A 26,724-nucleotide genomic window follows, 5' to 3' on the forward strand; every position below is an offset into this window, starting at 1 on the left:
TGGAAATCAGCAATGTATCCCTTTAAACCTCAGACGTACAATAGAATATACATAACAAGAACTCATTAACCTCCCAAAACTGTCTTGACATACCTGTCCCACAAATGCATGTAAGCGTTTGACCACAACTGTATATGAATTGTGATTTAGAATGTTTGTTCCTTTTACCAGATCTCTCACTGAGTCCCATGCATCTTCAAGCACCCACCAACATCTAAACACCACTGGGGATTCATCTCGCTCTCATCCTCTCTACTTCTAATCAATTTTGCTTCATTGAAATACCATAAATTCAGTGCAGTGTTCCAAAAGCAAACAGATGGAGAAAAAAACAGATTAATACAGTGAGGAAAACATGAAAGAAAAAAAATTAAAATATGTCAAAGAAAACACAATATGATCAAATTATTATGAAGAGAATTTTCATTATTTTCATATTGGGTCTTGCTCGGTGAGATTACATTTACACTTCGGTAAAGCTCAATTACTCTTCCAAGTGTTAAAAAAAAAAAAAAAAACTAATCACAAACTTGGCAACTTATTTTCCCAACTGTATTCCACAAAGAGCCTTCGGGCCCCGCATATTTTTAATGGATTCTTTCATTCAGTTGTAATTAAAAAAGAAAGGGTTCCTTCATTGATGATTTTGTCATCACGTAGAATACCTAGAGCTGACTGAGTAAGGTTTGTGTGCAGAACATTCCCACTTAGGTAAATACAGTATTTCCACGGTTTTTCTAACTGCAGTGTTAATTATTATCTTTCCCCCGCACCCTCAGGCTACACTCACACTGCAAGCCTTGGTGCAGTGTGAGTGTAGTCAAATAAGATTTACTGCTCAGATTGGATTTTTTAGTTTGGCTGATCACATTATTTTTTTTAAACGTGGCCAATATCAGATTCCAGGGTGAACTGGTCACAGTCCTGAACTGACCCGCATGCAATGTCACACACAGCACGCTGTTGTACGTAAGTAAACATGGAGTTAGTGTTTACAGTTTTATTTATAGGCTGATGCACAGCAGAAATTTTTAATTTGGGCTTTCTGTGTAGTAATGGCTGCTACATCTGTATGGAGGTGTGTATGGATACAGAGTCAGAGCTAGCGGTGGTGAGATTGTGACGTGAATGACCCATCACCCTGAGAAAGCGCAAAGGAGATGGGCTGTAATGGTTGGTAACATGGCCAAAATCAGAATTGCAAAGATCAGATTCCGTGTTATTTGAGATAGTCACACTGTTAAGAAAAAAACAGAATCGAGTCACATATAATAAAAAAAGATCTGGGTCACTTTTCGCCTGCAGTGTGAATGTAGCTTTAGAGGTGGAGGAGTCCACATATGCCCCCTTTCCATCAATATTAGCGCATGTACTTTAAAAATAGGTGATAGATTCTTTTCCCATTGCCACTAGACCAGAGCAGACGAGTATGCAAATTTTTTCCTCTGGTGTGTCACGTTCAGTGGGCCGGAGAACAGGTTAGTAAACAGTAGAAAGCATTACAAACGCCAGGGAAAATGTTACAGTGGTTACGACTTTTATATATTTCTTAAGCAACTTATTGAGTCCCTCTCTCAAACTCAGTGCCAACTAAATTCTGAACGAAGTTCAACTGCTGCTTCGGAGACAGACGGTATTTTGTGATGGCCAGTCACTGCATCACTCTAGCAAAGGGACTAAAATACATTCCATCTCTGCTGATCAGAGCAGATTGGAGCTGAAGCCAACTACTTCTGACCTGGAAGTAATACAGATTGTAAGCTTTCCTACAAAGTACAAAAGCCAGTTGTTAGCGGGTGTTAGTGATTTTTTTATCCAGTGGGAAGGAGCTATAGATTCACTCACTTGCTGCACCCATCATCTTCTGAGCACCAGGAAGTGTTCCTGCACTTGTTGCACTCGTGTAAAGGCTGATTTGAAAAGTATCTCTACAGTGGCTGTGCCTTTTTTAGTCCACATCCAGCACCAGGCAATCACACTAGTAACATCCTGATAATGTCATTCTAATCAAGAACATTTTCAAAGCAAGCCAATTTACATTTGAAGTGGGTGACCTTTTGTCAGGATACAGCACTGATAGATTTGATTTTGAGAATCTAGGTCTCACACAATCATTTTTGCAGCGTTAACCAAATCTTACACTCGCTAATAACCTGCAAAACACGCTTACAGTATGACATCAACTCTTAAGGATATTTTTAACCTGTGTGCTGAGGATTTAAGTAAGAAATAAATCCCAAACCTGCAAGATTCAGTGCAACGCAAGAGGTTCAAGCATCAAAGTATAAAGGCTAGGATGAATATACAGACAGATAAGAGACACTCCCCAGCCCCGTCTCAATGGTACCTGTGAGGGATTTAGGGGTGCAGTCCTTTCCTCCGTGGGGACCTGATCCAGTGCCACTTACAGAACCCTCGTAGCTAATGCAGTCATAACAAAGCAGAGCTGTTCAAGGATGAAAAAGAAAAAATATAAAGAGAAAAGGGGCGATGAAAAATAGTCATGGGTTGCTGATTTTCTTTCAAAATATCACTTAAAAGGCTTGGCATTTTTTTTGTCTTAAATTTGGGGTGCATTATCTAGATTCCAAAGCCGTATTCTTTCCAGGAACAGCCCTGTTTGATGTTATGGCTGTGTTAGCCGTGCTGAAGCTCTCAAACCACAGCGACTACCTGCACCTACATGCACCTGCAAAACCATTCATGCCCCTCTGAGTAGCATAAGTATCATCTTAGCTTAAACAGGCAGCAGTTGGATCAAAACAGCAAACAGTAGACTGGACACCTGCAAGTGAACTTAGCGGGTGCTTTAACAGAGGAGGAAAAAAAGAAGTGTTAACAGGGTTCAAAGCAGCAGCAGGAACACAAGCCTCACAACCTGACAGAAGCCAAAATCAGATATGTTAGAGCTGGAAGAACAGACACCTGAGTTAGTTAGGGAGAAGATAAACAGTTTCAGATTGCATTGTGTTAAAAGCTTGAAATTTAAATAAGGCAACCGTTAAAGAAATGCAGTCATTTGTTAACTGGATTCGTTTACATGGTCTAATTCAGTGTTTAAGCTTTTGACATCAAGACTAACAGTATGTAAAAGAAGAGCTAAAAGCCTTTGCATTTGGATGAGGAAAGCTTGTTTTCTGTCTGTTACAAGAACACTTGTACTTTGTCTACAAAGGTCCTTTTATTCTATGAAGTATGATACTGACATGTTTTAGCTACTTGTGTCATATATTATGTTGGTGGTTACTGTCGTACCTGCAAAGGCTTTGGAAATCCTCTCTTTCTTCCACTCCCAGGGCTGGTCATACTCCTCAGGGGGTCGCTCATCATCTTGCGGCAGCCGGCTTTCTCTGGGGCAGCGCAAGCGCTCAGGGTCCGAGTCGCCGCCATTCTCGGCTGGCTCATACGGCGTGTCGTACAGGGGCAGCTGCCTCGCCGGTCCTTCCTTAGGTCCTCGCCCACCGGATCGTATTTCTACAAACGAGGAGAAAGACTGGTCGTTAATGCTGGGGTTCTGTAATAAAACTTTATAGGAGAAAACGGCTCCGTGGGGTGGAACACCGTCAGCATATGAGAAATGAGGATTTATGACAGCACATGCACTTACAAAACACTAAGGCAACACATTTTGTGAGGCCTTGCACATTTCTTGTATAGCATGTGATGAATGTGTGGTGATATTTCAACAGATTTGAGTGGGAGACAAGATTCGCCTCATATTCACAGTTTCAGCTACTTGCGTCCTTGTTGTTATATTGCTGAATTCACAGCCAATGACAGTTTTCAGGCTAAAGGGCACTAATAGCATTGCCTATCAGGCTAAAGAGTTTATTTACTTTGCTGTACTTTAAAATGAGAAAGCAACTGCAAGCCAAACAACCCTGTCAGCTGTTATGGCTGGTGATGAGAAAATTCTGGACACTGTAGAATAATCAGACAATAGGCAACCTACTAAATTGCTAAAGTTCTTGTGCTGAGCAAACATTGTCCAAAGAAGTTGTGCAGAAGTTGCACTGCCTCACTGAAAAAGTTAGCGTGACCTCGGACCTCAAATTTCTATCGTTTGAAGTAGCTTGATGCATTGCAGTCAAATTGTAGCCATCCTGAGCACACTAACAACAGTAAGCGAGGCACTGCAAGACTTATTTATGGCATAAGATGGCAACAGAATGGGTGCTGAGTTCACAGGCCTCTCAGTAACGTTTGAGTATGCCGGGAATCTCTCACTCTTTTTTATCTCAAGTGTAAATCCACCTCCAACGATGGTCAGGGTGAAATAATCTGCATGTTGATAGGATGTGTGATTGGCATAGTAGGGGCCTCTTAGATGTAGCGACAGTTTGCTGTTGCTGAACTGATGACAGAAGTGGGAAGCAGAAGAGTGTTGAAATAGAGAAGAGTGGTAAAGAGGGGGGCCTGGGGGGCTGAGCACCTGCGAAAGCACACCATGTAAACTCTGGCAAAATCACACAACAGTTCTAAGCAGCCTTGCCTCGGGCTGCACATGCCTGCTCTGTCAGAACAGAGGTGAAGAGAAGGCATCAATTTCCTTCCTCAACTTGTTCCTTCTATGACCCCCACTTCGCCCCCCACCAAAAAACTACGAACACTGTGCTCATATTTAATGTCTCTTTCAAACCAGTAGCATGTGAATGCACATTTATCCCTGCAATGTTTATAGTATTATTATTAAAATATTATTAATATTCTCACATACAGCCCCACACACCCACAGATTTCCTCTTAACTTTGTTAATATTCTGGCTTGTGATCTATGATACACCACAAAGTGAATTCACAAAAGCTTTTGCAGCTGCTAAACCTGCACAAATAAGACAAAAAAGAAACTGTGTAATTCCCAAAGCACCTGCAAAGAGTGAAATGCACCCCTAACTGTGCTGCCAAGCAAATAGCGTCTTGGTGCGTCTGTGCTATTTGCACGTATTTAAATCAGGTAATGTGCATATATTTGGTACCAATTTGCCCCCTTTCTGTGCAAATGAGCCTCAATGCAAAACTGTCCAATTCACAAAGATTAGCGTTAATAGCCACATGCAGTTACAGTGAAATTATTAGGGTCTTCAGAGAGCTGGTGCTAACTGTAGTGCATTTATATGGGTTGTTACACCTAGACTTTCCAGTAATCTTGATAGCACTGACAGACTGGGATATATAATCCTAAACACAGTTTCTCTGTCATGTTTAAATTGCTTGCCTGAAGTTCTGAGGAATGCCTCTACACCATGTTGGTCAGGACCTGTAGCTGCAATCTGAAAATATTATTTTTCTTTCTTTCTGCCAAGGCAACATTTATAATTTGTCACATGGATAACTGCTATCAGATGCCAAAAAAGGGCAAACTTTGTGGGCGTGTTTGTGCTATAATATCATTAGGGCAGTATCATTTGTGAGCTGAACCTTCAGATGGGGGAAGACAGCAGTTGTAAGAGATGCACAGTTCATAGTTCTATCAGTGGCCGCAATCCATTCTTTGTGATTTCACCCCTGAGTATCGTTATGCTTTGTATTTATTAAAATCTGTTTTTTTCCTTCTAAACGATGTGTGCAAAGTAACTAAACTCTACATCTAAAAACCCAGTAGTATTCCTACAGGCTACAATTTTTATTACAACCAAACATAACACTAAAGTGTTTGGAAAAACAAACAATATACTGGTGACTTTGGCATTCTCAGCGCCTCAGCAGTGGTGGGGCTAAAATGTTTTACCCTGAGGGTGCTGTTAGAAAAAGGGCCTTCCTCCTGGCAATCTGTGCAATTGTTGTCGAAATGTCATACTCTGGACTAAAGTGTTGTTTGGGCTGACAGATCAACAGACCAGCTGACTGACCACCAACCAGCATATTAAACCCTGTCAAATCCCAAAAGATGGACATTTTTTACATGTCTTTACAAACCTGAGGTGGAGGTAGGAGAGTGCCTCTACAGCACAAAAAAAAAGATAGCTTCTCAACAGCTTGAAGTACGACCTCTCAGCAGCGTGTGCCACTCAACCAAAGATGGAGTGCGGGAGAGGACTCGCAGTGCCAGAAAAGAAATTGTTGGACCAAAAGAGCTGCTAGTCTCTAAATGGGGTGTAGATTCATGGTGATTAGGTAAAAACAAATCAGGGCAAAATGGCCTTTACTATGTGCAATTTTCACACAATGCAGAAATGGACCGACATGTTTTGAACCTTGGTATAGCTGCTCCTCAGTGCGTGCACCAGTAAACACTTCCTGCAACATTTCCACATCTTGTCTGTTGTTGGATTTTTAAGTGTCCACACATTCTTCTGTATATATATAAAGTCATGAATAAGACAGACACTGCCTTGAAGGATGCCTGGACGCAGTATGAGATATTTAATCTCATACAGCGGCCAAGCTTATCTCAAACATTTCAAAGAGGCTGTGAAAATTTTGCATTTCTGAGAAATATAAAGTAAAGCAGCACAGCTTTTAAAAACCATTTTAACATTTCAAACTGTTGCCTGATATGACTTTCTGCATATAAATTTTATGTGTAAGGTTTAAAATCATGAATCTAGTGTGCACATATTCATGTTTTTGTTTTTGCATTCATGCTGTAAATCTTCCTAAAATCACCTGACCTAAACTAGGATGCATGCATGCAAACCCTTTTATTCTTCATGTAAGAAGGTGAAACAGACCTGACTCTTAATGAAGCATCGTGCCCTTGAGAACTCTCCTCTTCTCCCTTTTGCTCTCCCCTCCTCCTCCTCTGCCTCCCCTCTCCAATCTCCCTCTACTCATATGAAGTTGTTAGCAGCCTGCACCCTTCCTCCTGGGCCACATGAAGCTGTTAGTGGCCAGCACCACCATAGAGTAATGCGATGTGAAGAGAATGAAATATTATGCCATACTACTGCATAATTGCCTCTTAGCCCAAGGGAGCTCTTGCGGAAAAATGAGCAATGCGTTGAGCCTAATGGAGCTACCCGCCGGTGGTGGTGGGAGCGGAGGGGTGGAGTGAGGTGAGGCTGCCAGGTCCCGTATCGCAGCATAATCCCGCATTAGGCAAACTCGCACTCTTTGATCTAGCAGTTAAAAGACTTGGTATTACGAGATCCTGGCATGATTAGGTCCTACCTCCCCTGCAGAAGTACAAATAGCTCTGAAAGAGGGTGAAAAAGGCAAAAGGAGGCTGCCAGAGGAGGTAAAAATGAGAGTGGGATGGGAGGACGGTGTTACTGGTGGGGTGGAGAGTAAATCTTGTGGGAAGAACCCTTTAATTGGAGGCACGCTGCCTTCGATAAACTGCTGCGGTGGATTGAGACTCCCTGCTTGCTCCCAGAAATGAGGCCTTGTGTGTGCAGACGGGAGCCCTGTTGACCGTCTTCCCCACTATCTTTCATAACTTCTTTCTTCCTTTCAGCCTCCCTTCTTTCCTTGTTTCCTTTAATCCTTCACTCTTTTCTTTCTCTCTGTCAGCTCCTGTTGAGGCATGCTTAGTAAGCTGGGTGGGGACACATCTGTCTAGGCAAATTACAGTGATTGGCATGACAGTGGGGTTGCATGTTGCAACACAGCTGCAGTCTATCTTCTGTCCTTGACCTCTCTGCTCTGTTTAGGGTCAGAGGTCAGCCACCACACCCTCCCTTGATGTACCCTGTACCTTCCCCTCCCCGGATGTCAGAGTTCCTGTCCAAATGCTGCACTTCCTGTCCTCGGCTTTTTGCTCCTCACTAACCCCTACATTCATACCCCCGAAAAGTTTGCAATATTTGATTTATTTTACCAGTACTTTATAAGATAAGGAAGAGGAGAAATTTCAAGATCATTTGTGCAATTGGAGAGGAATGAGCTGTTGCTCCAAAGTTTTGAGTGCTACAAGTATTTTAAGAAACAATTAAACATCTAGAAAGTGTGCCACACTCAACAGGGTTTCAGCAGTCATGTAGCGGCAGCAGCAGCACTGACCACAACCATCTGTTTAGTGCCACTAAAAACGTAGAGCAGAGCATACTGCTGAGAACCAAACAGCTGCATTCAAGCTATGAACCATTTTTCCCTAATGAGAAAAGACACGGCTACTGACTCAGCTGTAAAGTACCAGTCAGTTGAATGTAGGTTCCCACATGCGAGATAAAAATCAGAAACAGTGAGAAGTGCTCAGCTTTCAAACAAGTAACAGATCCAGTCCTTGTTATCATTTTCTTCTTTGGTTCATGAACTAGAGAGATTAATCCTATGGGAGAGAGAATGTGTTCCTTGCGATGAATTCAGGGAGGCTGCTGTTCCACATACTACAATAGCAGCCCTCTGGGCATATTATCATGGCAGTGCATGGGCAGGCAGAGAGCTCTGGATTAAATCAAAAAACATTAACTGCAACCAACCTGGCAGCCGCATCCTGCTGCAAAAAAAGGACTGACCGAGACGTCTAGCCCTCATCGTCCAGACCACTCTCATCTTACTTGCCCTCCTCCATTATTGCCAACCAGTAAAAGTAATTGCATTTGAAAGAAAGTAGCAAACAACTGCATAACTGTGCTTGTATTGCAGGGTTAAAGCTTCAGATATGTAAAGCAAAAACACATTTATCTGCCTCTCTGGTTGACTGCCACCCACCCACTCCTACTGAGCCAGAGAGAATTCACTGCTGTGAAGCGCTCGCAGAAGCACAGTGAATATCTGGATTTGACTGAGGGGATCTCTTGTGCACTAGTGAAGGATTAAATGCGATTGACTTTACACCCCAGGAAAACAATGGCCAGAAAATATCCAGGCTTCCAGGATTTGCTCTGCCTGCTCCCCGAGCTAAGTCACTCTGAATGAAATCTTGAACCTGTGTAGCTATTGTCATTTTCAGAGAGTTCAGTTATCAACATGGTGGATCTCTGTGGAGTGCATCCATCTGAAGAGTAGGGCAAAATATCCATGAGGGAAATGGGTAACTGAGTATACATTATAGTAAAATACTCTGCACAGTCGTGTGTTATAGTCAAGACAATCTAGAGCGAAACCAAGTCATAATCAAGACCAGAGTGTATTGAGACAGAGACAAGAACAAGTCTTTAAGGGGCTGAGACCAAGTCAAGATCAACACCAGACCAGGAGCCTATCCCAGCTGACGACAGGCGGTACACCCTGGACAGGTTGCCAGACTATCACAGGGCTGACACATAGAGACAGACAACCATTCACACTCATATTCACACCTACGGCCAATTCAGAGTCACCAATTAACCTCCATATCTTTGGATTGTAGGAGGGAGCTGGAGTACCCGGAGAAAACCCACACTGACACGGGGAGAACCCTCTTACTGTGAGGCAACAATGCTATCCACTGCACCACCATGCCTCCTAACAAATAAATCAGACGTTTGAAATGATACAGCTTCACAACATGTAAATGAAAAATTTACAAATTATGGAACATATCTATTTAGACTATAAATATTATGTATGTACATAGCATCAACAGAGAGGCCGAGGGAGGGATGGAGCAAGACACTTTGTCTGCACTATTTAGTACTGTATATGAAATATCAGTGTTGTCATTTCTGTCATCCGCATCCGGGGCTGTCTCAGTGTCACACTAGACACTAGACTACAACTACCATGAACAACAGTGGTGCACTTTAAATCACCTCACACACAAACTAGCAAACAAATGCTCATCTGGCACAATCAAGCAGCTCTGTCTCCACACATGCAGCGCAGCGCTGGATTACACTGACTTAGCGTAGCACGTGCAACATGTAGACCGATGCTGCACTGTAGACTAAGCAACAGACAGAATAAACAGAGTAGCAGCTCTGTGTCTCTCTTAGTGTTGCTGGAGAACTTGTGAGTGAGTGGGGCAGAGCTGTGCAGAGTGTGAGAGAGGGGGGACGTACACTGGCATGGCTTTTTGGAAGAACGGTGTTATGTAATGCTACTTGACCCTATATAAATATAAGCAGTATTGTCTAAATCTGTATCTTGCTTGAAAATATATCCACATATTGCACATAGTCACATCGCTCAGCCCTGCGATTCCAACACAAGACCTTCAAAAAGGGGTCTCGAGACCGGTCTACAGACCAAGACTGATCTAGAACACTACAACACTGCTGCAGAGTTCAATGTTTTAAAACAGATAAATGACGAAGCAGATGTTTTCTGATTAACACACATTAATTACTTCACTCGTGCCTTGATGCTGAGCTGCTCATGAATGCTAATGCTAAAATGTATTTTAACCAACGTAGCCATCTGTGACGCTGGCCCAGCCGAGCTTGTTCCCTGACAAAGGCACACGTTTGAAAAGGCCACAAGGTTGAGTAACAAAACTGCTGCAGCAGGCTCATATGTAGCAGTGAGACTTTTCTGCACCTCTGATTTCATTCTGTCTGATTGCCCAGGTCTGTGAAGAGCGAACAGGGTCGATCTTGTTGCAGCAGTCAGAGGTTTAAGCTATATCAGGGACCACCCACAGGTATTGTGTGTCAGTCAGAGAACTAGCTGACAAGTGAAGGTGTTTGCTCCTTGACCCGTGGCGGCCTGCTGTTGAGTGTCATTTCGCTCAGTGAGTGGAGCTGAGAGGAGGCTCTCGCCGCCGACTGTTCCCCAAAGACCTCTGAGAGAATAGAAACGATAAGCACAGACAAAACAATGCTGTCAGCTTTGTGCTCAGACCTCGCCCCAATTTTAATTTAATTTTTGTCTCTCATGATGTTTAGAAGGAACAAAAGCAGCAAAGACAAAAGGAATAAATTAGCATGTGGGCTTCTGCTGTACATCTTTTTTTTTGCACAATTTCAGCATTCCTTACTTGATTTGATATTTAGAAACAATTTGTAAAGTGTCTGCAATCAATAAGCTTTGATTTGTTACAGTCATGCTCCTGTCTGTCTGTGAATATGACAGGTTTGTCCATCTACAAGGGCGTCTGTGTGTGTGTGTGTGTGTGTGTGTGTGTGTGTGTGTGTGCGTCTTTGCTTGTGTGTCTGTTTGCTGCTGCGTCTCCATCAGCCTCCTGCAGACAGAACAAAAGCAGCAGTGCCGTTTGTTCTCTCCGTCTCCTTCTTCCTTCTGGCTCACACTGTGCCAAGCTTGTGGTGGGTACACTCCGAGGCCTCTGCCTGCCTGTCACACATATACTTTTGGGAAGCCTGGAAGCCAAAGCTCAGACAGTCTATTCATGCTTGGCCCAAAGAGGAGAGTATTTTGGGTCTTGCCACACTATTTTTGGTTTGTCTTCTTAAAAATGCCTTTCCGTTTCAGCTGGAAGCCATACTTCTTGACAGACAAATGACACATAGTGAAAGACGCTTGTCGGCAGACCCACAGAGATGGATCGCCTTTGTGAATTAATGTTAGGAAATCTATCTAGATGGTATATCAAACAATGTGTCCATTTGTTCATTAACATTAAAAAAAAGAGTTAAGGATTGTGCAGCCAGTCACATGTAATATCCAAGCGAAGACATGCCTGTGTGGGTGTGTGCGCTTGTGTGTGAGTAAATTTGCTGTTCCCCCAGATGGCCTGAGGGAATAGAAGCTGAAGAGTGTCTTCCACAACACGCTGACATGTATATGGATTCATTCCCTTACTGGAGCAAGAGAGTAAGCCTAAAGAGACAACATAAACAAAGCAGAAAACAAGAGGGAGGCGGGTGATGACGGAAGTAAGCCAGACAAAGTAACAGAGACACAGAGAGAGAGAGGGAAGGGAAGTGAGGGGCACGTTAGAGGGAGACTGTGGGGATGTATGAAAAAGAGAGAGAGACAAAGAGCGACAGCAGGTGAATAGAAAAAGGGAGGGGAAAAATTGAAAATTAGAGACAGGCAGGTGATGCAAGTTTGTCACAGAGGGAGAAATAAACAAAGAGACTGTGACAGGAAGTCGAGGAGAGTGATGGGAACAGAGAGTGGGAGATACAGGCACAAGGAGAGAGTAGCAAGAATAATAAATATGCACAGCAGTGGAGGGCTCTCCATATCCAGCAGATAATGAACACACATCACTTGAAAGCTCAGTACTGATGAAAATAACTGTTAGGTGACTTATGAGGTGCAGTACTATCAGACCACTGCTTCTATGTGTGGTTAACTTTATTACATTAGAAGGAGTTTTCCAAATCATTTTCATATGGCAACACGTCAACATATTGTCTTCTTGGTTCTCGATGCAATCACTGTTGCTCATGCCTCTGGCTGTCTGTCAGAGGAAAACCATACTAAACTCATATACACATCAATCCCACTTAAGACTGCATGTAAATACAGTGGTGCATTGAGGGAAATGCTCAGATCAGCACATTAAAAAAAACATCAATGATGAATCTAGTATGTCAATGCTTAGCTGGTATGATGTTTAGGGTCTTAGTTTAGCATGTTAGCATGCTGACATTCACCAAATAACAAATGGGGGAGTCATTCTTTGTGCAGGTTTTTGGATATAAACCAGTGAGTGTTAATAAATATAGATAAATATAGACAGCATGAAAGCTCTTTAAAAGTGAAGCTTAAACATCATAGCCCCCTGGTGGCTGGCTGCAGTATAGGTCATAAACCCCGCCCCCTCCATGTTAGCAGATGGGACACAGGCTGAACTAAAAATGTAAAGAAGAATTTGAAAGAATGTCAAACAAATAGTTCAGCGGTGTTCATTATGTCTTCAGTTTCTGATAATCACATTAGTTGTTCTTTTATCTCATACATGTATTAAGGTGTTACATACCTTTTTAGGCTTCTTGACATGTTTCAGCGGAAACTTCCTCCTTCCTCAGGTGACACTTCTGAGGAAGGAGGAAGTTTCCGCCGGAACATGTCAAAAAGCCTAAAAAGGTATGTAACACCTTAATACATGTCTGAGATAGAGGAACAACTGTGATTATGTCAAACAAATGTTTCACAAAGAGAGATTCTATCATTTTAAGTAGTTCTCATCACACGTTTTTTCAGGTGTTCATTTTTGTGATACGTTTAATGCTGTAAAAAGGGGTGTGTTCCGTCATGACTGACAGCTGTGTGTGCCAATCAGTGTGCCCTGAATCAGTGGTGTTGCTCGCTATTGGGTCAGATGGTTGTACCACTACTGCGCAGACTCCAAAAGACATCACTAGTGCAAAATGGCAGCATCAGGGATATTTTAGCTTCATTTTTGCACAGTAGGAAGAAGTGGAGGTGCATTGTCCATCTACACAGGCTCTGATATAAACCAACATATTGGACATATAGGGTGTTTGACCTGAAGCTGCCACTAGAAGAAAGGCCAGGGGATAAAAGTTTTTCAACTCAGGCTCTTGAGACCCTGAGTGTCTCTGAGTTGTCAAGATATTTCATACATGTCAACCAAGAGATCATCCCACCGACAAACTGACATTGCCATCCCTAGAGCCATGCCACTAGCGTGGCTAAAAACAGAAACTGAATTCAATCTTTCAGAAACAGCATGAGGTCAAGTCCTAAAGACAGATGAGCTTGAGATGGAATTGAGTTTCCTGTTATCATTGAGAGGATTGCTAATTAACAAAGTCAGGCACCCAGTAATGAGTAATTAACTGGATTTGCTGTTTAACATGGGATGTGACTCTGTTGAAGGACTCCCTGTGATTTGATGCTGCCTCGCTGCGTATCACTGGCAATGCCTCACCTATGTAAATGCCTTTCCACTGCAGGGCCACTGCATGGACGGCGGCATTGATCCTATGCGGGGCACAATTGCAATTACAGCTCGTTAGGACTGAGGTGAAAGCTCATTAATAGGAGATGAATGGGGACAGCAGCTTGGAAGGGTGCCCGTCTACCTACATGAATCACAGAATAGCCCTCACAGCTAACTCACGCAGCTCCGCAGTGAACAAACAAAAAGACGAGCAGTAGATCAGCATAATGACAAGGCGACACAAGTACAGATGCGATTAGTCATTCGCCGGTGCTGTCGATTGCACTGCAGTAATAGAAATTCCATTTGGACGACGGTCAAACACACAGAAGCTGGAATCTTTTCTCGACATGCCGCGAGGACGACTTAATGTGAGGCAGTGACAGACTGCTTGGCTGACGCTGTTGGATGCAGAGGGTCCCAGAGCCTTGTGGGAGTGGAGCTATTTTTCTGCAGGCTGCTGTTCTAGCTGTGCTTGCTCTGTGGCTATTGTTCCTGAGCTCAGATAAGACTAGCGGTGGATTAGAGGAGAGTGCACCCAGAGTTCAGGCTGTGTATGGCTGCAAGGAGAAGAAGACAGCATAGGAATGGGATTGGTTCTGGGAAGGGAACTGGGAAGAGGAGAGGAGATAAACAGAGGAGAAGAGAAAGGAAAGGAAAGAGCCGTGCCAGTGAGTGCCTCTTGTCATGATGCCTAATCTCCCTGTGTGGTCTCAGAGGAGAGGGACAAGGGAGTCTGATGACACGTGGACGTGGCTATGATGAATAGTCACTTCATGCCCCCACCCCATCTGGGGCAATAGCCCATTAAAGGTGATAGGCTTCTGGCAAAGTCCCACTTGCACCCCCACCATTTTGCTGCTTCAACCTTCAACTGGCTCACATTCCCTCCGGGGATGTCAAGACAAGTCGAAGACAAGAAGAGAATTGAGAAAGAGATGACACTGTGCCTATTTGTGGCACAAGTGGAGCACTGTAGCGAAAGCTTTGGTATTGTACAGACATGGGTCAGACAGAGGTCATGTATCTATAAGCTCAAAGCAACCACAGACATTTGCTTGTTAGGTTTGAGAATGCCTGAGGAAGCAGTGTGTTGGTGTCTTGGTTAATAATTATAGTGCGACACTGTCAGTCGCTCCTGCTGGGAATTGAATTTGGGATCTTTCAGTACAAGCACAACATCTTCTGGTGCTTGGATCTCCAACGACTTTCCTCAACAGCCATCTGCAATGCTCAGACTCTAACAAAGCCACCACACAGCTGTACACTAAAATAGGAGCCTTGGTGCGAGTAGGAAGAATCTCGTACTTTTAAGTCTATCCCCCTTTTTTTCCCGGCGTTCTTCCTTATTGTGTGATAATCCGATAATCTCTCCCTGCAGCACAACAATGCAGACAGAAGCCGCAGCCGAGAAATCTGTGGGAAATTAAGTTCTATCACCTCCACGCTGAGCAGAGCTGACAGTCACTGCACTCTCCTTGGGCTGTCTCTCATTAGCGGAGATGGATGCATGCTGAAACGCTGACATATTTTACTCACAAACTGGGTTACAAACGGAGGACTGCAGCAAATCGCTTCTTGTGGCAACATTACACAATGTGAACTGTGTATGACCTCACTTTTACTATTTGTAGTACGCCAGCAAGTCTAAACTCTGGAGGCCCTTACAAATACACCCCATGAGCACTTAAAAAATGAAGCATAATGCCACTCGTACTATTCCTGAACTTCAAAGTCAAGGCTCATTATCAAGCATAAAATGAGGATGAAACTGCAGCAAATTAGAAAAAAGTGTAGTATAACTAGTTCAACAGAGAAGCATAAATATTCATTATGTCAAAAAAAAGAAAAAGCTGTTGCATCTTCGGGCTAAAAGGGAAGCAGATAGGGAGACGCTGGAACGCTTGGTATTGATTTGTTTCCTTTATCTGAGAGGGCTACTTCTGCTGGAGCAGCACTGTGACCTGTTTACCAATCCTTCCAGTCCACGGGACGTGCATGTCCTCAGGGAAACGTGCATTAGCAGGGCTCTGGCAATGCAAATAGTTACACAGCAGCGACCTCGCTCTCGTTTTACGTGTGTGCTGTTTTGACCTTCAGATGAGTGCAGCCTCTTGGTAGGCGCTCCCCACATGACGATACGCAGAGAGGGTAAATACAGTAAGGGTGGATTACCACTGTAAGCTGCTAACAGTGTTTACATGACTGTGAGTGACCTGATCCTCGTCACCCTGTGTCTGAGCGAATAAAACACAACATGACCGCAAACAGATTAAACAATGGGAAACACTGACTGCACTTTGTACCTCAGGTGAGCCTAAAATGAATGTTTTACAAAGGTGTTGTTGAGTCAGTGAACAGACAGGTTTCTATGATAAAAGTTATACTTTCACTCAGTGTGGTATATAACTTTTAAAATGGTAGAAGACAATGGCTGGCCTTGGCTCACAAAATGGTTTAACTTCTATTGAGCAGACTATCTTTATGGAATTATAAATTTAATGGATGAATGGTATCAGCTTTTTGAAAATCAAGCATTTCTCTTGCCCCAAAATGATTATGTTTTTGTTAGCCATGACACCGCATGTGTCTAAAGCAGTATTTTCAAATGAGCTTGTGCCTCTCTGAGAAGTACAGAATATGCAGCCAGACTTTCCGACTCTATATTGTGAGGCTGACTAATGTTCATTTGTTTGTCATGTTTTATGTTCCTTACATGCTGCACACATGCATGCAAGATAGTCCTACAGTCCAGCAATCAGATATGAACACTGCAATTAGCCACAGTCTAATTAAAACCCACTGTACAAGTGTCTGGCTACAGCTTGAGGCTGTATTGTTTACTCCGGCTTAGCTTCTTGTGCACTTGGCAAAAACAAAACACAAAGCCTTACTTATGCATGATGATGAATATGATACACTTCACCTCTCTTCTGCTCCGTCTAAACAATGTCTTCCCACTCTGTCCCTGTCTCGGTGTGTATACACTGTACCTAGTGAGCTGCACAGGACTAAGTCTGAAGTGCTGGAGTGTGTGTGTGTGTATGTTAGTGTGTCTGCTGTCTGTCCTCTTCAGCCTCCATTAGATCAGACATCCGACAGCCCAGAGAGAAGCTTCTGGAGTCCAGTCAGACCTCTCAGCTCTGTCCAACCTGATTCATTCTGACAAGGCAGACGGAGGAGTGCAGGTGAGGCACATGATATTTGATCCAACTGTAATGCCACGACTTTATAAAACTAAGATAAGCCTACATAATAAGACGGCCATTACATTTTCCGATTGGCGCAAGTCTGCATCTGTTTAATCTTTGCAACCACATTAATCTGAACAAAAACAGGTCGTCAAACAGAGATGTTACTTGACTCTCAGTGAAGCAGAGAAAATAAAAAGTCCTCATATGTCCTCATACAGCCTCCCCTCATTTTCATCAGTTTCACACACATGCCTTCCAGTTGGCATCAATATGCTAACCAAGCTCCATGCAGGTGCAGTTGAGTGCAGACCTGTCCTTACACAGTACAGACTGGAAGAACGAACACAGAGTAGCAGATGGTTATTTGCATTATTTTCGTCTGCACCACTGTGGCTCTGAGGACGTGGGAGATATGACGTGAGTTCTGGCTCAACTTTACCCACATCCAAGGTGCACGGAGAGGGGAATTAGTCTCATACCGATGACCCTGATGAAAGGGTGCAAGCCAAAATGTGTTAGTCTCACAATAAAGCCTTTACACCACAAGTGTTTCCAGACAAGCTTTATGTTCTGGGTGAGCAGGATTTTAGAATCTTTTGGCAGCTTGTTTTGTTTACTTTTTCTCAAAAAATAAATCAACATGTCATGAAAAATCGCTGAAAATAGGTGTCAAGAATAAGTTTCTGCATATTGTTTTTACTAGGAAATCCTGCTCATGCTGATTATTATCTCCCATTTGTTCACTAGCTATAAACCTGTCATGAATATTGCAGCAGGCGTGTGACAGGCATGTATTGAATTTAGTTTTTATTAAGCCCTTCCTGTTGCCATTCATATTATTTTATTACATTGTCTTGCCCCTGACATTTCATGGCTCTCATAAGATATTTGATTGATTTGTCATACAGTATCAAAATCTAAATTCCAGCTCCCTTGTTGGCATTTATGTCAATATTTGACAATACTGCATGGGATGCTGCATAATTTTTACAAGTGATGCGTCTCTGGAATTTCATTAGCGTTTCACACGTTGCATTGTTAATCAAAGGGCTTTAAAATTCATGGGGAGAGCTACGTATCAATACTGCTGAGCACCTGTCCCTGAGGAGTAAACAAGACACAAGAGCAAGCAAAAAGAAAGGATATCATCTTGATTGAAAAGACAGGAATATGTTTATACACTGTGAATTTATGTTTTTTGGCTAACAAAGGCTGATTTACTTGTAAACTACACAATGTGCACCCCTTTGCTGACATTATAAAAGACAAAAGACAACAAAAACTAAACACAAATCTTGCATGCAATGTATGTGTGACAGCATGTAACAAAACTCAAACATCAGCACAGTCTCGCTCCGAAATGAACTTCCTAATTCAAAACTTCTTCAAATTTGCTTTATTCACACTCTACAAAGAGCTGTCCCATAAAGGCGAGCTCATTTTCCTTAATGAGTCAACCACACAACAAAAACTCCAGAAGACTGAACAATGAATGCAAATCGACCCCAAGGGTGCACTGTGGAAAATGAGCTCTTGTAAACAAAACTGATTACCCAGGAAAAAACAAGCTGCAATGTAAACCTTGACTAAGCTAGTTCTATTACTGGCTAATGAGCAAATCCTTTAACACCTTCTGCTGTAGTGCCATTCTTACAGGAGATATTACATATGGTAGTTTATACACTGCAGGAGTGGGACTGGTTTAGAGGCTGCTGATTGATGGTGTGTGGGAATTAGTGTTAAAGATTTTTGGCTTATTCCACAGCGACCTCAGGTTAAAGTACTGCTTTGCCAATATGAGCTCGTCATGGAAAAGTCATTGGCATTAGCATATTTAATTTTGAAGGCCAGATCTTTGTGATTGCTTCAGGAAATATGATATATCTGCAGCAGAAGTCTGATTTCTGTCTCTTTTATTACTGCTAATTTACACTATGGCTCCCTTTGGATAACATTACATTGTGATGCACTATGGATTATTTTGTCACTCGTGAAAATGTTAACACCTGCAATACTCATCAGTGTCTTATATCATAAAAATTCATACGACAGTGTTGGGCAAAGGGGTCTTAACAACAATAATAATAATAATAATAATAATAATAATAATAATAATAATAATAATAATAATTACAATAGTAGTAATAATAATAATAATTTAAAAAAGAAGAAGAAAACACTGCACACACACACAAAAATGACTGCCAGATAAGATCAAGGAAAGGCAAACACAGCTGCCTTCATTAGTGCTCATCACTGAACAAGGATTACACAGTAATAATACCATGTCAGTGTCTGCTGTGCAAGGCCGCATACCTGAGTTTTATGATGCCTCTCTGTTGGCTGGGCCCCAGACATGTGGCTGCAGCGTGCCACGTGGGCTTCTCCACTAACCTCGCCAGCAGCAACAGCAACAGCAGCAGCAGCACCACTAGTCGCTCTGGAACCTCTGCCAGGCATCCGTCAGCATGCCACTAAGTTTTATAGCCCAAGTCCCAAAAAAACACCACTAATGAAACTACGGTCTTTGAGAGGGATCTCTGCCAGCACAGTGTTTTAGGAAAGGCAGTGTCACTGTTGCAGAATAGTCATTAACATCTGACTGGAATCGGGCTTGGGAGTTGCATGGCAGTGTCCCATAGAGTATCTTTGTACCCTGCATTTAAGAGTCAATGGCAATCCCGTAAAAACACTCAGGCCAATAAAAATGAATGATGCTGAGTGAGTAATCTTTGCCTCATCCCCTTCCCGGATCCAATAACGTGCTACTGCCATTGTGGAAAAAAATCCCAGCAGAAGGTTGATAAGAGTACCAAGCTTTGGATCACACCACCACTGACATAGCAGCGGAAGTTGATGTGACAATACAGGTCAAGAGAACTGCTTCCTTAACTGTGTCATTGACTCACAGCCACGCAGTTGCAAAGTGAAGAAAATTTATGAATGTGTTAGGAAGTCTGTTATTTGACGACTTAAAAAACACACCCAGTAACAAAAGATTAGTAATGTGACCGAAACACAGGCAATTCTAGCACTTAATTAACATTTTTTATTATGGTTTAAAGTAGGTGAGGGAGCTAACACAGGCAGTGAACATGCAGTTCTGATGTGCCCAACTAGGTTTCATTCTCCCACTGCATCCGCTGTTTCCCTCAGGAGTGTAATCATCCTCCATGCGGTCTGGCTGCCTCCTTCAACCCCAGCAGGAATGCCTTCTTCATTGCCAAAATCCCTTTCACAAAATGTGGATGCAAGCAAAACACAAAGAGCCTGACCGATGAGCAGGATGAAGCTCATTCTGTCACTAGGGCAGGGAGTGTGTTATCACAGGGTTATGAGCAGCTGCCGAGCATGTTTCGTAAAGGAATGCCAATGTTGATTTAAGCCATCTCCCTCTATACGTCATGCCATTTGGAAGGAATACCGCACCGCCTGTTTTCGACCATAATTATTCACACACTCGAGCACACACAAAGAGACACACACGTACTAAAAAACTCCACCTCAGAGTAAAACCATCCATTACTTAGGTCTAAAATACCACGCCAGGGCCTCACAAGGCTGCATATCTGCTGTTAGCCTGGTATTCAGCTGGTGAGAGAACCAGCAAATGGAAGGTTTCTGGATTCCTCCTCCAGCTGTGTGGGCGACTACACTCATACAAATCTATGTTAAAGAAAGGTCAGCTGGCTCACACACGAATAAGAGGCCTGTAGTTACATGTACACATTTTAGGGCACACATGACTGGCACAAATTCCCACACAGTACACGAGGTGCATACTAGGGAGAGACAACCGTGCACACACCCATAGACGTACATCACACCGCCGTAACAATACACCCTCTCCTCCCTACAGTGAGCCAAGAGTGGGCTGACAAGACCCATCCCGCTCAGAGCTGCTAACGCATTCTTGCACCTGCTGCCTCCCTCCCGACTGCTGCTCATCCGCTCTCTTCAGGGAGCACACACACTGGATTCCACTCTGGTGAGGTGGCTGAATGTCGAACAGTCATAATCTCTCCGCTACACGCAGTTGTGCTGTTAACCTCTGACAAGTGTAATTCTAACTCAGGATCTCAGTTTTCTCCAATGAATAAAACATATTTTTGCTGAGACGTCTCTAAGGGACTGACAGGAAATTAGGCAGATGAAGAAATGTTAGCAGGGAGGGGGGCAACTCTGGTAGAGTTGCGGGGACTTTTTGATTTATGCTGAGTGGGAGTTTGGAGTCTATACTGTGTGTCTGTTTGGCTATATGGGCCTCTGTGTGTGTGTGAACTGTGAAACAGACAAAGCCAGAGAGACAAACAGACAAACATGAATTCAGAATATTCCAGCAGTGTATGAGTCGGCCTACTAAACATATGGAGGAGACAGAGTCTCCAGTCCTGTGGGCGTGGAGATGAAAGACTGAGAAGTCTGACTTCTTGCACTTCCTGCTGAGACATAGGAAGCTACCAGAATCCTGTCAGGAACAGGAGGGGCTAATTTCTTCTGGCTCAGATTTTCTCCTGAACTCGTGAGTCTTTCCTTCACACACTTGAGTAAAAGAAAAAAAATCTTTGTGAAGTGACATTTTTGCCTGTTTCTGTATATACACAGTGTGATCATTCCAGAAGAAAACAGCACAATTCATCACTTCCTACACTTGTTTGCTCCTAATTCCTCTAAATCACAGCAAGAATAATGTCCTAAGCATCTTATCACCATGCTCTCTATGTACTGACATTTTCCACTGCTGTTGTGTAAATTCTTGTGGACACGCTGCGGAGGATGTGGCACCGGCAAACTCATTCTCCGATGGCTAAATGATGGCTGACCTTTCGGCTGGCAGTGTGCGAAACAGGGTGCCTGGCTCACTAGCGAGACCTGATAGGACACAAGGAGTGGAGTGGCAGATGCGCCTGAAGAATACTGACGACTCCAAGAACTCATGAATACAAACACGGATGGATGAAATAGATGATGCGGTTGTTGTGGATGAGGGGGATTATTCCATCATAGCGGTTTTGTTCCCTTGAAACGGTTACATTTGAATGGCTGTCTGCTTGCATTAGCAGGCCTCATTAATAACAGTCATTAGCCATTCAGGGTCTATTTGAACAGAGCACTGAGAATCTTCAGCCTCCCCTGGCTCCAGTCCTGATACACTTACAGGGACCGTGTAATGCCTGCAGGACAATTCAATTAGGAAAGAGGCATTTGATCACTATTAAGACTTAAGACTCACGTCCTAAAAGCATAATTTATCACTATCAAGGTCTATTGTATGACAATGGTAGATTAGGTGTCCTGAGCATTTTCTGGCAGGTGACACATGGCTTCCCAGAACTGTTAGGGGTAAACGAGATTAGCCGTGTATGTGTCTCTCCTAAAAATGGAGCCCAGCAGAATTAATGGCACGGACTCGCTTGTTTTTATTGTTTTTCCTACAATAGATTCTGGTTGAACATGGGCCATTTGTTGGCCTCTCATCATAATTGCGCTGCTTCCTGTAGGGAGCTACGGAGGAAGAGGGGAGATGAAATCAATCAAAATAAACCCATCTGCAGACTTTAAATCATCCTAAAATCAAGTCCGTGAACAATCTCCATCTAAACAAAAAAGGAGAATTGTGTTGAAACAAAAACCCTCCAAGATCCGTTTGTGCTGACTGAGACTTTGCCAAGTGGGAGAGGAATGAGTAAGAGTCGACAGTCAAAAATGGGAATGAAAGGAAACGGAGGGAGGATGAAGATGCCAGGAAGGGAGACAGGGCAGTGTGTGAGCGGTCCCCGGCGCCAGCTGACCCACTGTTGGCAGGTCTGGCTGCTGGGCCCACTGCTGCTCTCAACTGTGCCCAGGCACAGAGGGGAATCCTAGGTAATTTGTCCGCTTGTTTGGATAATCCACCATCTGCCACACTGCGAAAGGCCTCAGGCCTATCCACAAGCCTTCATGTTGGACCCAAATGCTAAACATATGGGGGCATGCAAAAATGGAGTCCAAGTTCCTCTGAGGGCACAAAAATTGCAAAACAAGACTCAATCGGGAAGCTCTGGACAGGAGGAACATGAATCTCCAAAAATATCTTCACTGTACAAACAGGGCATGCCTCAGGGAGTGCAATCTTGGTTATTCCTGTCACATTTCAGGTGCTATAGATGGTGAGTTTATGATTAGAATTATTCATGCACAATGTAGTGGCCATCTTAGCACTATATGTATATTTTATAATGACTGAAACGAACACATTTACTTCTTGTTATGTTTATAAAAGACTGTTTTCACTTGAGGCACCAGTGTGATAGTCAGCATTTCACAGGGAAGCTTCCAAGGATCTGCCTGCTGTCCAAAAGTGGTGTTTGGAAATATTATGCCTAGACAAATGTTTATTGGCATGGGATAAGCCAAGCACTGAGGAGAGTTTATTAGCGTCTCCATCTGCACCAGACGTCACAGTTAAATGTGGTAGGTAAACTACACTGGCGGAAAACAGACAGATAACTGTGAAAAATTCAGCTGTCTGCAAAGTATATCAGTGCTGTGCATCCTGACAAACAAACAAAAAACTTTTTCAACAAAAATGGCACTTTCTCCAACAGTGGACAGAGTCCTCACTGCACTCCCTGGGATCAAACATTACCCTGATCCTCTGATGTTGTAAAACAGCCCCATGCTTTACTTTCTCTGATGAGAAATAGAGTGCACTTGAGAATGAATGAATCATATTCAAATACAGATTGTAAAACAAGTCTGCACCAACCGCATGAGCATAACAGAGATGATATTTGCAGAAGTGAAAGAAATGGAGAAGGATGGCAAAGGATACTCAAATGTCATGGAAAACCCATCTCAGGCAGGTTTGCCAGCATGTCGAACATTATTACTTTCAATTTCCTGGTTGTTTATAGGGACAGGAAACGGAGACACGTGAAGCTTTATCCTCTACATGACTGGGGTCTAAATTTACCTTTAAGAAAAAGGAAAATTACTTTCCAGAGCCTTTCAGGATGAGAGCAGGTTCAGGGCAAATACTGCATGGTCGGGATGGAGATAATCCATGCAATTATTGAATGCCAGGACTGGCAACAAATATATACAGGGGTTAATAAAACAGAAATAAATATGCCAAACTATTGTGATGGGGTCTGTATGTGCTATCTGAGGGAGCTCCTTCAGAATCTCAGAATGAGGAAGGAAAATTAGTTTGGATTTCATGCTTGTACCATCTTCATCCTAATACGGCTCAGGTATAGTTGCCCAGAACAACAAAGAAAAATGAACAGGTGAAATGACATAAGAGAAATGGAGCAATGAGTGAGACTTGGCAGAGAGAAATTCAGAGAATGACTCACTTTGTTGTGCGCCTAAGATTGCACCTAAAAACTATTCCTCTATTGTATTCCCTTTGACAACAGTGTATTGCAGCACCAGCACACTGTGCTTTGAAGTGAAATGACACACGCAGGACTTTCATAAGAGGATGTATTGAGTCACTGGCCGGTGGTGTGACAGGGCCTGGAGGTGATTACTGAGACTGTGCGGTGCGGGGTTCTGCTGTTTGGTCCTTAGCCTGGCAGCAAGACTGAGCGCTACCCACTGTTTTTAATCTAACCGACTGTGATTTATGGTCACTTGAAACAAATGACTATCACGGTAATCAAAGATAGGGTTTTCCCTTGAGCCATTAACACCTGCTGGTTTTACGCTGACATTATTCCCTAGAGAACAGATCACTGTGTATCTGTTTAATCATTTGGTATTTTACGATGGCTCTCTACCTGTAGTTAGACATTAAAACGAATTCTCCATAGTGTGCTCAGAAAATAGCCACCAAGTAGAAAGTCCTTCTCAGAGGAACAACAGATGTGTGCTCTTAAGATTTCCTGCTTCACAATATTTGTGAAAAGAAGGTCAAATGTACTTCTGTCTGATTTACATGGGAAAGAAAAGGAGATTGAGTGATTAAGTGGCAAACAAACAATGCACAATATATACACAAGGTACACACTGCACTGCAACCACAAAGAGACCTCTCTCTGTCTCTTATTGTCTCTAAATGCTCTAAATGTAGCACTTAAAGTCCTTCAGCATATTTGATAAGGTTGTACCCACGCGGTTGGCTGCACTTATTGTAAGTCGCTTTGGTAAAAAGCGTCATCTAAATAAATATGTCATGTCATTTAAAAGTTAAATGTCTTAACAAAACAATGAAAAGTTTAGTTGCAGCCTGCAGTGATTCGACAGTTCATTGATGGTTACGCTCAAATTACAGTTTGGTGACCGCACACCACAATTCCCCGTCCACTGTTTGTTTCCACAACATTATATTGCATTAATTAATAATGCCCTAACTGCTTCATTTTTGTTTCTAGCAACCAGGTTTTAGCTACATGTATGCCTGGGCATTTATTTCCAACAGTACAGCCTTCCTTTTGGTCCATGAAGATCCCATCTGCGCCTCTTTTTCAGAGGAATAGTTTCATTGCAAAACTGACAGTCACAATTATGCCAGAGATACACTTCCTTTTAAGTACTGTATGTGTTTGTGTGTGTATGATGGCTACCTTGTATATCCTGCACCCCTTTAGAGTGTTGGTTGTGTACATCCTCAGAAATTAACACTATACATCCACAAATGCAATATGCACGTAAATTGTTGGGGGAACGTGAGAAACATGATCACCATTGTCACGATGTGCTTAATTTAGGGGCATTTCATATCACCTATGATGACGCAGCAGTCACTTTGTCTGCCATGATCTCAAATTCACAGTATAATAACCTCCTCGCCATGTTTATTGTTTACATCATGCAAAGCTGGAAAATCTATATGGTCCTCAGTTCTCTGGTGTGCCCTCTAGTGGCATCCACACGCATAGTATAAGCAAACAACTTTGTTCACAACGCAGCTAGTTGTTGGCGTGAACGTGTGGTTAAAAAGGAAAGTACATCTCTGGCCTTAGCATGAACTCAGTAAGAGAATATAATCATCCTTTGTTTCCATGAAACTTCCTATCATTCCCGCAATAAGGTGCGCAAAGTCCTTGCACATAATCTTTATAATTTCTGTCTAAAGTGTTGCTTTAATGTTAGGACACATTTTATGGGTTGGCATGTTGTTCAGATAGGTAAGGGGATAGGGAATCTTGTCTGAAGGTAGACCACCCGTTGAGTGTGCTCAGAGATGAGAACCACTTTATAAACCTATATATTTCAAAGGAAGGATGGCAGTCTGAGCACTGAGACACTGTGATGTGGCTGCAGGAATATGAAATTGAAAATGCTGACAACTTTTGAGGAGACGTAGTGCAAATGACTTGTCACACTGCAACAAACAACTGAAATTTGCCGAGGGACGGGAAAACCAATCTGCAGCTATTCTCCCCCGCGTCCTTTTGCAGATCTTCTCTCTGTGCCTCTCTTGTGACATACCGAGCACCTTCAGTGATTGTTTCAGGTCTTTTGTCTCAGCTGGGCCATAAGCATATGACAGAAATATCTGAGAGCGTGTCCGAGAGGATGATCCACACTGGCTGCCAAAATATGTGTTCTGATGACCACATTACGTAAAGTTTTCAGTGTCATCTCAATGACGGTTGTTTTTTGAAGAGTTGGACTAGTTCATTTTCTCATCGCTTACTGGTGCAACTTGAGCATCTGCACGCTCTCCCAGAATGCTGAATGAGTGCAAATTGCTGTAATGAAGCTATTTCATTACGGGGATGAGCAGTGCTGAATAAACAGGAACAACAAGGCAGAGTGCTTCATTGAGCCATCTGTGGAAGTACTTTGGCAAGGAGTGCTGCTGTGTTTACAACACTGATGGCTGGCAGGAGGACAGAGATGACTTCTAGCTAAGTGAAACAACAGTCATCTCCAACTTCCAGTGATCTACAAACAAAACTAATGAACAGCGGGGGAGTC

The 26,724-nt window shown here is 42.9% G+C and overlaps 1 protein-coding gene across 5 annotated transcripts in view; it reads right to left on the minus strand.

The window, feature by feature from the left end:
* shf (Src homology 2 domain containing F) overlaps positions 1 to 26,724 on the minus strand; it is a 107,106-nt gene that overhangs the window by 27,270 nt on the left and 53,112 nt on the right. For 3 of the 5 annotated variants that reach the window (XM_033624409.2, XM_033624390.2, XM_033624382.2), the window contains exon 3: positions 3,256 to 3,474. In XM_033624409.2, the coding sequence (XP_033480300.1) occupies positions 3,256 to 3,474 (219 nt within the window). Of the gene's footprint in view, positions 1 to 2,347; positions 2,447 to 3,255; positions 3,475 to 26,724 lie in introns of all 5 variants that reach the window. The other 2 variants (XM_033624399.2, XM_078161170.1) reach the window with 1 other exon arrangement.

This window comes from Epinephelus lanceolatus, chromosome 2, assembly GCF_041903045.1.
Source record: "Epinephelus lanceolatus isolate andai-2023 chromosome 2, ASM4190304v1, whole genome shotgun sequence".
Classification (NCBI taxonomy): Eukaryota; Metazoa; Chordata; class Actinopteri; order Perciformes; family Serranidae; genus Epinephelus; species Epinephelus lanceolatus.